The following is a 12,488-nucleotide window of genomic DNA, read 5'->3' as shown; positions in this document are numbered from 1 at the left end:
AGCCCAATAGTGCTTTCCAGAAGGGAGCTTTAGGAAAAGTTAGTATACAGGGTGGATGGTGTCCTTAATGGTTTTCCTTCCTGCTTCTTTGTCCTGGACACATACAAGTCCTGCAGTGATGGTAGACTGCAGCCAATGGCATCTTTTGCTGTCCTGACAGTTCACCGTAGTTTTCATATACTGTGAGAGGATGCTGCTCCAAACCAGAGAGTAGTGGCTGATTTGAGAATGCTCCTATAATTAGCTACATCACATCAAATACCCACCTAATACAGATATTTCATGGCTTGGAAAAGCCCACGACTGTCCATACACAAGATAGTCAGATCTATCAGTTAAGAGACTTTAAATGAATTAAACTGATTGAGGACCAAGAGATAATAAGGCAGTTCCCTTCAACCCTTCAAGGTAATGAGTTTCCTACCACTCATGATTAGTGCACCCATCTCCCACTCACTCCCCTGATGCAGAAATATACTTAAGATATCTAGTATGCTGTCATTTGTACATGATGTATGCATTTGGAAATCTTGTGCAATCTGCAAATATGTCCAAGAATATGCTTAAAAGTAAGCAAACCTACGTAAAATTTATTATTTTATATATCTTGAAACAAAAGGAAGTGTTTTGTTTCTAACATTTAAATATAACAGCAGTGCAGTTGTAAACTGAAAGGTTTATGCATTTTTATATGAATGTATGCTGTACAATTTTTTTGAGCAATAGTCAGAGAATTGGCATATTTATTCACCATGGATGCCAGATGGGTGAGAAGTACACTGTAACCATATAACAATCACAGCACAGAAACAGGCCATCTCGGCCCTCCTAGTCCGTGCCGAACTCTTAATCTCACCTAGTCCCACCTACCCGCACTCAGCCCATTACCCTCCACTCCTTTCCTGTCCATATACCTATCCAATTTTACCTTAAATGACACAACTGAACTGGCCTCTACTACTTCTACAGGAAGCTCATTCCACACAGCTATCACTCTCTGAGTAAAGAAATACCCCCTCGTGTTTCCCTTAAACTTCTGCCCCCTAACTCTCAAATCATGTCCTCTAGCTTGAATCTCCCCTACTCTCAATGGAAACAGCCTATTCACGTCAACTCTATCTATCCCTCTCAAAATTTTAAATACCTCGATCAAATCCCCCCTCAACCTTCTACGCTCCAATGAATAGAGACCTAACTTGTTCAACCTTTCTCTGTAACTTAAGTGCTGAAACCCAGGTAACATCCTAGTAAATCGTCTCTGCACTCTCTCTAATTTATTGATATCTTTCCTACAATTCGGTGACCAGAACTGTACACAATATTCTAAATTTGGCCTTACAAATTGGCCTTAAATTTGGCCTTGAATTTCTACATTGCTCAACTACTAGGGCACATCACAATCATCCAGTGTACTTCAACCCCATTTGCTACCATAATGGCAAACACACAGAAGACAATTTAAGCAATTCCTGGACACATCTACCTTACACTCTTGTCTTGTAAATTAACAATCTTTTCTCTCTTGCCCATTGCACCTCAAACATCACACATCATCTGGGCCATGCCATCAATCACACTCACACAGGTCTCACATAGGCTGCTGGAAGTAAGTTTTTCATTAGCAGTCTGATCAGAGATGTCCTTCAAAATGTTCATCCAATCCACGTTTAATTTATTCACTGCAGAGAAGACTATATTGTAACACTACTTAATTTCTTTTCATGGGACAAATGTGCAAACCCAGGAATTATTCTTGTGATCCTTTTTGCACTCCCTGTGTGCCAAATTGGAAGGTATATAATTAACTGGTGTGTTTCTTTTCCCCCTGAAAGGAGTGTTTGAGTGTTTGGAAAGGAAGAGATAAACAAAGATTTTGCATCTCCTGCAGTTACATGAGATGATAACATGAAAAGGGGACTAAGCATTAGTCACAATTAAAGAGTATAAAAGTCAGTCAGGGAACAGTCCCTTTAGAATGCTGAAAGGGGAAATGAATAGAAGATTTGTCTGATGGATGCATCATCTTGAAAGTGACAGTAATTAATGGAGGATGACCTGTTGAATAAGGCAAGGAGGAGGTGAGGACAAAGGGACCTTTATGTGCTCAGAAGATTTCTTTCTAAATGAATAATTAAAAGCTAACACAAGTACAACAAAAGGCTACAAAGTCAAACAATGTGTTGGCCTTTATTCCACAATGTTTTGAGTACAAGAGTAGAGACATTTTCTCAAGTTATAGGACCCCTAGGACTGCATTTGCAACATTAGGTAGGGAAACCTGATTCCTGCACAAAGGGGGGCATTTTGGGAATGGCACAAGCCTTCACCACATTGATTACTGAAATGGCATATTTGTTCTATGGGGAGATATTAAGCAGGCTAGTTTCTATAATCTCTTGAACTTAGAATCTGATGCCAAATTTAGAATTATTGAGTGTGTGTCTTCAGGCTTCTGTACTTCTTCCTTGATGATAGCAATGAGAAGAGGGCATGTCCTGGGTATGGCGAGGGTCCTTAATGATGGATGTTGCCTTTCTGAGGCATCGCCTTTTAAAGCTGTTCTGAATGCTGGGAAGGCTAGTGCCCATGGCAGAGCTGGCTGAGTTTTCAACTTTCTGCAGCTGTTTCCAATCCTGTGTAGTAGCCCCTCCATACCAGACAGCAATGCAGCCAGTTAGAAAGCTCTGCACGATGTGTCTGAAGAAATTTACAAGTGTGTTTGGTGACATACTAAATTTCCTCAAACTCCTAATGAAATATAGCTGCTGTCATGCCTGCTTTGTAATTGCATCAATAAGTTGGGCTCAGAATAGATCTTCAGTGTTGTTGATACCCAAGAATTTGAAACTGCTCACCATTTCCACTTGTTTCTTCAATGAGGACTGATGTGTGTTGGCTCAACACCTCCTTCCTGAAGTCCATAATTCTTTGGTCTTACTCATGTTGAATGCAAGGTTGTTGTTGTGACACCACTGAACCAATTGATTTATCTCACTTCTGTATGCCTCCTTGTCACCATCAGAAGTTCTGCTAACAATAATTGTGTCTTTGGCAAATTTATAGATGGCACTTGAGCTGTGCCTAACCACACAGCTGTGGATGTAGAAAGAGTAGAGCAGTGGGCTAAGCATGTATCCTTGAGTTGCACCAGTGTTTATTGTCAGCAAGGAGATGTTATTTTTGATCCGCACAGCCTGTGGTCTCCTGGCGAGGAAGTTAAGAATCCAGTTGCAGAGGGAGGTACAGAGGTCCTGGTTTTGGAGCCTGTTAATTAGAACTGAGGGTATGATTGTGTTAAATGCCAAGCAGTAATCAATAAACAGCAGCCAGATGAAGGTCATCCTATTGTCCAGTTGATCCAAGGCCAAGTGGCGAGTCAGTGAGATAGTAGATGAGTGGCACTGGATGATTTTTGTCAAAGCAGCTCATCCTGCTCTTTTTGGGTACTGCTATGATTGTCACCCTTTTGAAGCAGGTGGGAACCTCCGAATTCAGCAGAGTTTGAATATATGCTAGAATATTCACGCCAGTTGGTTGGCACAGATTTTCAGAGCACTACCAGGTACATCATCAGGACTTGATGCCTTGCAAAGGTTCACTCTCTTGAAAGATGCTTTGAAACTGACTTCTGAGATAGAGGTCACAAGGTCACCAGATGCTGCAGGGTTTAGCACAGGTGTAGTTTTATTCTCATATTCAAAACATGCATAAAATGGTGTTGAGCTCATCTAGAAGTGAAACATCACAGATATTCATTATATTAGGTTTTGCTTTGTAGAAATTAATGGTCTCCAAACCTTGCCAGAGCTCATGTGCATCCAATCCTGTCTCTAACCTCAATTGGAATTGTTTTTTCACTCTTAAGACAGCCTTCTGTACATTGCACCTGACTTCTTGTATAGTTCTGGATCACTGGTCTTGAACGCAACAGATGTAGTCTTCAGCAGACAATGAACCTCCTGGTTCATCTGTGACTTTTGGTTTGGGTACATCTGGGATGTTCTCGAAGACACAGGTCTTGATGAAGTTGGTGACAACTGTGGTGCATTCATTCAGATTCGAAACTGAATTCCTGAATGTTATCCAGTTCACCAACTCAAAGCAGTCCTGCAAGTGTTCCTCTGCCTCCTTCGTGGTGCTCATCACTGAAGCTGTGGTCTTTAGACTCTGCCTATATGCTGGGATTAAAAATATAACCAGGTGATCAGACCTTTCAAATTGTTGATGTGTATTGGCATGAAAGCAATCTTGATGGTGGTGTAACAGTGGTCAAGTATTTTGGCTCCTCTAGTTCCACAGGAGATATGTTGGTGGTAGTTGCTCAGAGATTACTTCAAGCTGAGCCAGTTGAAATTCCCTGCAATTATAGGGAGGGTATCAGGATGCACAGTTTCGTGCCTGCTGATTATGGTACTCAGCTCCTCCAGTACCTGCCTGAACACTGGCCTGAGGTGAAATGTACACCATCACCACAATGATGGCAGTAAGCTCCCTCAGCAGTTAAAAAAGACAACAAATGGCCGCTAGATGTTCCGGGTCAGGTGAGCAGGACTGAAATAGAACCGCCATATACGTGCACAACAATGAGTTAATCATAAAGCATACTCCGCTCCCTCTGTCTTTAGAAGACTGAGTTGTCCTGCCTTCCTAGAGAATGGTAAAGCAATCGAGCTGCTGAACCTCGCCCGAAATGACGGGTGATAGCCATGTTTCTGTGAAGCAAAGTACACAGCAGTCCCTGATACCCCTGACGTACAGCAATCTTATTATCTTTTATTAACTTATTTGTGAATATTTTGTTTTATGTGTTGTGTATGATATATGTTTTGTGGGTGCAACATGGTCCAGAAGGACATGGTTTCATTTGTACAATCAGATGACAATAAACTTGAACTTGTGACGCGAATAGTTCAATACTATCCAAAACAACGCAACCCACTAGTTTAGGACCCATCCACACCTTAACATTCTAAAGCTAAATTAATTGCTAATCAAACAAACAGTTTATCTTCTATGCAAACGTAATGAACTTATATTAGTGGGCATATTCTGAAAATCTACTGGAAATCATTACTTCATTTAAATTACTGAAGAATTCCAATAGCATCTATGCTAGATCATCTTGTTCTAAAATCACTCTAATTATGCACTTTGACATTTACTCTTTTCAGATAAGGTTGCATAAAAATTATTCTTCCACAAGAAATCACAAAATCGACATTATTTATAAAAGACTATTAAGAAACAATTGTTCCACAATATCACTGGGGTCTGATGAAAAAATATAGTACCAGCAAATATCACGCTTACCTCCAGCATTTGGTCCTGAACTTTTAACATTATTTAAAATATAAATAAATGATAATTATCTTTGTGAAATGAACATTCTAGAAAACATTCAATAGCTTTACAAGTGCATGTCCATTAAAATGCCTGTTCCTCACCAGGATCATTGTGCGAATGGGGCACAACAAAGATCTGTAATGGCTCATCATTCCATTCGTGTTCATTGTATGTGATGTCAAAGCCCTGTTTCCAAACTCCACCATCTGGGTTGTCAAAAGGTAGAATTTTATAGATATCCAGCATCTATGAGAGATCAGAAGTAATTAGATGCTGCTTACAAAACCCAAATTACTCTACAATCCTCAGGACTCACGATATAAAAACAATCTAACTTTACAAAGTAGATCTTGCAAAACAAATTATATTGGAATAATTACAGCTGTCAGAAATATTAAAGAATATATGCACTACTCTTCAAAATGCAAGCACATATATTGGAGAGATTACAGTATTTTTCATTTGCAACACATATAACGATAAAATGGAGAAGGCAGAATAAATTTCAGTTTTATAAATCAAGAAACTGCGCATGCTGGGAATCTGAAACAACAATAAAATTGCAGCAACACTCAGCAGGTCAGGCAACAAATACAGAATGAGAAATAGAGTTAATGTTTCTTGTCAGAGACCTTCAGCAGACATGGGCAAGTTAACTCTTCTCTCTTTTCCACAGATGCTACCTTATCTCATGTTTCCAGATATTTGGTGTTTGTTTGAAATGTTAATTTTTTAGCACTTTTTAAAGAAACAATCTGCTATTTTCCCAACAAATCAGTGGAGTATGAAAAATCGATAATTAATAACAAAATGAGAAGAATGTATAAAAATTCAAGGCCATCAGTTCCACTTTTAATGAGAAATTGCCTGACAAGCTTGGAACAATTAGGTAACTTGCTAGTTTTTTTTTCTTATTGATCTTTGGGGAATGGTCATCATTGCAAGGCCAGCATTTATCACTCTTTCTTATATAATCTTGAGAAAGTGAACCACTGAGGAATGTTGGTGGACAATTAGGCAAATGTTTGGAGTCTACATGTACAAAGGATGGTGGCTACAGTTACTGGAGTGACTATACAGTATTCAGCTGGTCAATTAATTTTTAAATTGGGGTAAAACTACATTCAGTATGGTTGATAAATTGTATATTTCTACAAATCAAGGGAAAAATTATTTAAATTATTTTGGCTTTAAAGCTTACAAGGACACCAATGAGTCACAATGAAGAGACTTTGTAACATAATAAGCCTTCCTTATCAAAACAGTAAGTTAGTAGGTGTGATAAGCATAGTATAGCTATGGACACATGGTTTAGATCCTTGCTGTTATCCTCAAGTTATTCTCTTTAATCAGCATACAAAATTCTCCTTCACTCCTCTTTGAAGTTGCCATTATTTAAAAGCTCTGAAGCCATTTTTATGTTAATGTATTGAGCAGTAAAGCCATTCTAAAGCTGCAGCAAATTTTACCCTCAATTGCTACTTGATTTTATTTATGTTTGTATCTCCTACACATTTTCCCTGCAGAGGTTTTCCTTTAAAGAGAAACATTAAAATGATGAAATCCCAGCATTAATAAAAACTTTGAATGTTTTTGCCTTTATCTAATCAGCTTGCTGGGTTTAGCACACACATAACTCTTTTGCAGTCAGTCAAGGCAGATACACATTTGGATCTGAAGTACTTGAAATATTTCATTTCTGGTTCAGTCAAGCAGAATGTTACTTACTTGTATGTTTGATGCTTCTGTGTAAACCTTTGAGGCAAACTGGCAATCTTCTGGTTCAATGGGAATAACAACGGGTACCCCAAAGAATTCAGAGGCTAATATTTGACTTGAATTTGAGGCTGCAATGCCCACTGGACCATCTTTCACAGATTTACTCAAATTAATAACCGAATCTCTGATATTTGAAATTATTTCATTGTTTTCCGCTAACAGCTGTTCTAGGTGGTCAATTTTTTCATGTAAAATTGAAAGCTGTCCCTGAAACAGATAAATGTTGTCAATAAGTACATTCCTCACAATGTAACAGTAGACAGTATCACTTGAAACAAGTCAGAGCAACACAAATTATTTTATTTCTCTCTGTTTCCTCATTTCTTAATAATCACTTATTTTACATTCTGCCTATTGTTTCATGAACATCGATAAATTTCTGCCAATCTCCTGTATGGTGTTAAGGTTCTTGGCTTTGAAGATGGGACAATTATTTAATTTGAATATTAGATTAATTGTTACCTTAGTATTCTCTCCTATTAATATTGTGTAATTATAACCAGAAAAAGCAGCTGACTTACTATTTGTAATTGATTTTAACCTGTTTCTATTCTCCAAAAAGATTTCAAATATTTTATACCTTTAGTGCTAGCCTATTAAACATTGGTCTTGCTGCATTGCAACCAACCAGTAAGACAATATCTATGGCATAGGAAACAAAATTGATAATTGATAATTGAAAATTCTCATTAGGATGAGCTAAACCATTCCATGTTACTTCCGCCATAAATGCTACATAACTAGCTTAAAATTCACAGTATATTTGGCGCTTATTTAAAAATTCTGATATCAAGCTCTCCACTTCTCAATTTCAAGCAGAAATGAAAGTAACTTCTCTTGATTCGAATTATTTTGTCTTTATACATTTGCAGTTTTATAAAATAATTTCAATTATTAATGATTTTTGTTATCTTCTGACAATCAAGCCCTCATAGAACATAGAATAGTACAGAACATTACAGGCCCTTTGGTCCACAATGTTGTGCCAACCCTCAAACCCTGCCTCCGATATAACCCCCCCACCTTAAGCCTTCACATCTCTCAACCCATTTAGATCGTTGTGTGAACTTGTGTTCAGGTTTTCTTCTTCAGATGAAAAAACATTATAACAACATTCACTGTCTCTTAATTCCTCTTAAACATAAGCAAACAAAACATTCATAGACTGTTAGCCATGTTTAAAATTATGATTAGGTTAGGCCACAAAATGGTAATCCACTTGGGGAAGCAAGTACCTCAGCCAACGTCCTAAATTAGGACTTTACATCTTTCTTTTTTAAGGAAGAAGATGTTGCACAGCAAGATATGGAGGACGCTCTAAATGCACTAAAAATTGTTGGAGGAGGCCTAAAAAAGACTGACAGATCTTAAAATAGATATTATCACCTGGTCCAGAACAGATACATTATAATTTGATGAGAGAAGGGAGGAAATTCAGAGTTCCTAGCTATATCCCAAGCATATGAATATTCAGTGGTGGTACCCAGAAACTAAAAGATTAGAAATATTACTCTCTTATTCAAAAAGGTCAATCAATTTATCCTCACTGGTGGACTAAGTTTTAGAAACTATAATCAAGAACAGAATTAACAATCACTGGGATAAGTATGGATTAATCTGTAAAAACTAACATGGTTTGTTAAAGGCAAACAATTCCAACTAACTTCCTTAGGTTTCTTAGTGAAGAGGCAAGGCACAGAATATATCATCAGAAAAACTTAGCTTAGTTGCACAGTTAACAACTAAATATCCTGAATCCTGAAGGACAGTTTCCCTGGGACCTGTGTTCAATGGCAAAAATTATCAACAAAAGGGAGAGAAACATCTTGACCTCATCTTGACCACCTGAATTGTTTTGATTTAAAATACAGAAATTCCCACTGCACAGCCCATGTCAATACTGTTTGTCAATACAAAAGATATTGTCCATCATGTTGTCTCAAACCCATGCCATGTTAACAGATCTAAGCAATTCAAAACTAGGCATTCATAAGGTACAGGGTAGCATCTGTAAGTAAACTGTATTCGACCCAAATCTGTAACTTAATGGTCCTATTTTTTATATTCTTGCCTCTGACTGTTATTAATCCAGGGAATCAACCTTGACTCAATTTCACAGGTTAATCAAGATGCTCTGATCAGCACCAGACATACTAAAACTGGATGCCAACTTGATGAAACTACATGATGAACTCCCTCCATGCTATGCAACAAAAGCAGCTTACAAAGCAGTTCCACAACAAACTGAAATCAAAGAGGTCCTGTGGGATCCAGTTGTAATAGCACTCAACCATTAAACAGATTAGGCAGCTCAATAAACATCCGCATCCTCAGTGATAAATCCAGAAAACACATTCAACATATTAGAACAAATAAATCATCTTCAGGCAGCTGAGTACATAAACTATTTCAACTTCTGTCCAAGTTCCTCATTATCACAGAACCTATTCTTCAGCCACATGGTGTCTAGAAATAGCTATACCGCAATAACTATGAACCCTGACAACTCCGCAGTTGTAATACTGGACTCTTTAAGATTCAGAAGCTAGTCATGCTAAAAGCCTAACATGAAACAGACATTACTGCGTTTTTCTAGTTGGCAGTTCGCTACGAGCAGTGTGATATGAGGACCAGTGCTAGAAGCTCTTTTATAGCTTGTTTAAATGAGTTAGATTAAGGCAGTGAAGATATGGTTGCTAAATATACCGAGGTAAAAAGTAAGATATGCAAAGGACATCAGGAGATTACATAAGGATTTGTAGACTGGTCTAGTGAGTTGGCAAAGATCTTGGAAATGTAGTATAATGGAGGAAGATGTGGAATGGCCCATTTTAGCAGCAAACATTTTATAAAACATATTATTTAAATCAAGAATCTAAGGAGTTTATACATTCTCTCTGGATGGTCACATTTCCTCCCACAGTCTAAAGACATAATGGTTGGTAGGTTAATCGGTCATTGTAAATTGTCCCATGATTAGGCTAGGGTTAAATCAAGGGTTGCTGGATGACGCAGTTTGAAGGGCTTATTCCACGCTATATCTCAATAAATAAATAAATGCTGGAAGTGCTTAGTCTCAGAATATAGGAGTGCCCATATATAATGGGATGAGAAAGAATATCTTCTCTTGATGAGTTGTTGGTCTTTGGATGTCCTTGCCCCAAAAAGCTGTGGAGACTGAACCTTCAGGTATATTCAAAGCTAAGACAGACTTGTAATCAATAAGGCTACTGGAGACATTGTGGCAAGAAGACTGGGGGAATGAGGCTCAAGCCGATGATTGACTCCATTTCATCAATTAAAGCTTCCTTTGTTCACCAATTAAAGTGAAGAGGGAGTTTGAAACATTGAGGCGAATGTGGAAGGTGAGCATTGGCTGCCTGTCAATGGTCACTGCTGCCAGAAAGGGAAGAACCTGCCACTGTGCCTGGAGAATGTTACCCAGGTTTTCTGCGCTTGGATATGGACTTGGACTAAGAACTTTTTTTTCCCCAGTCTTATGTTCTGTGTTTTTCATCTGATTTTTTTCATATTTTTGTGCGGGGGAAGGGGATTTGGTGTTGCTGTGCTGGTTCCATTTTTGTTCATTTTTTTGTGCGGTGCAAGGGGATTTGGTGGTCGATGTGCCTTTTTTGTGCGGGGAGGGGAGATTTGGTGGTTGACGATCATGCCGTCTTTCTTTACTTTCTTGATTCATGGATATGTGGAGAAGAATTTCAGAGCTGTATATTTTGATGATAAATTAACCCTCGAGCCTTTGGAGAGAGTGGGAAAGTCGACACGAGGAAATGAGGCTGGCACTGGGCTGCAAAGCTTGGTCCCATGCTGTACGACTGTATGATAAATTTACTGATGATCACCAAAAATTGTGGTATGATCATAAGGTCGGAATTTATTGTCTATTCCATTCCAACAGGGCCACATTTGAGAAGGCAGTTCAGAGTCAAACATATTTGTGGGTCTAGAGTTATATATAGGCAGACAAGGATGGGAATTTTTCTTCCCTTAAAGCTAATTAATGAACCAGATGCGTTTTCTCTTAATGACTATCAAGTAGTTTTATCATCACCATTATTGATAGTGACATTTCATTTGAAACTTATTAAAATGGTTGAATTTAAATTCTCCAGCTGTAATGGCAAATTTTGAAATTATATCCCTAAATTAATTTAATAGTCCTTACCTTTTTAAACACAGAGCAACTAACTTTGGATCAGCCTACATGCTTTTTGATTGCTACTTCAGGGAACAAAAAAACATCTCTGCTCTCCCATCCCTCTCCCCCACAAACACACAAGTACTTATTTTCACAAAGCTAGAGGAGGAGTGGGAAAGCTTAAATGGTAAATTCAGTACTGTAATTTAGCTGTGTATCTGCTACTCCTCTGGGTTATTTTGTCTAAGTGATGATGAGCCATCAGCCTCATTGTTAGTTTGAAAACAAAATCAGACCCAATAGCCTGTCTTTTTTTTATATACAGTCATTAATGATCTACAAGTTCCAATAAGTTCTTATATCGAAGATTTTCAGCACTGGTCAGGAGACTGCAGCCTTTGATTTTTAAAATTAGATCATGCCCTTTTCTCAGTGCTGCCATCAGGTAGAAGGTACCCATCAGGTTCAAGAGCAGTTACTACCCCTCAACCATCAGGCTCTTGAAGAAAAACTACACTGATTCTATTTCTGGTGTTCCCACAACCAATGATCTCACTTTAAGGACTCATTTCATGCTCTTGTTACTTATTGCTATTTACTTATATTTGCATTTGCACAGTTTGTTGTCTTCTATACTCTTGCTCTTTCATTGATCCTATTTAAGTTACTGTTCTATAGATTTGCTGAGTACACCCACAGGAAAAAGAATCTCAGGATGCATTTGGTGACATGTATGTATTCTGGTAATACTTCATACTTTGAATTTTTAGGTGCAGTTTGAGCAACTGACAGACATATTTACAATTAAGTTTAAATGACACAACACTAACTTGGTCTCTTAAAAGAATACAGAACAGTGTCTCTTGCACTTCTGTCCTACAAATCTGCAGGGAAAAGGGGGACAAATATACCCAACATAACCCTCATCTTGATGACTACCTTTGAATGTATTGTCTAAAATTATGCACAGATCTTGGTGATGGAAACAGCAAAAGAGGGCACTAGCTAAAATTCTATTTGTTCCTTGGAGTTACAAAAAAAAAAGACCTGGTTATACTGTCACTGCTTTGGAATTGGAATTTTGTAGATTGCAATGAGTCACCACAATCCAGCACCATCTCTTGCATAACTTTCATCTGTGCCCTGAAGAACACTTTGTACAGAAGAACCCGTTTGGGCAGATTATTGAATAAATGACCTGAGATCTGAG

The 12,488-nt window shown here is 38.0% G+C and overlaps 1 protein-coding gene across 1 annotated transcript in view; it reads right to left on the bottom strand.

Annotated features, from left to right (window-relative positions):
• The window catches only part of man2a1 (mannosidase, alpha, class 2A, member 1), a 102,487-nt gene that overhangs the window by 87,281 nt on the left and 2,718 nt on the right, over window positions 1-12,488 (bottom strand). Inside the window, exons 2-3 of the mRNA XM_059969506.1 lie at window positions 7,072-7,329; window positions 5,445-5,589 (exon numbers count right to left, since the gene is read on the bottom strand). Of these exons, the coding sequence (XP_059825489.1) occupies window positions 5,445-5,589; window positions 7,072-7,329 (403 nt within the window). The remainder of the gene's footprint in view (window positions 1-5,444; window positions 5,590-7,071; window positions 7,330-12,488) is intronic.

The sequence above is a fragment of the Hypanus sabinus genome, chromosome 5 (assembly GCF_030144855.1).
Source record: "Hypanus sabinus isolate sHypSab1 chromosome 5, sHypSab1.hap1, whole genome shotgun sequence".
Lineage (NCBI taxonomy): Eukaryota > Metazoa > Chordata > Chondrichthyes > Myliobatiformes > Dasyatidae > Hypanus > Hypanus sabinus.
This window is presented reverse-complemented; position numbering and strand designations above follow the sequence as displayed.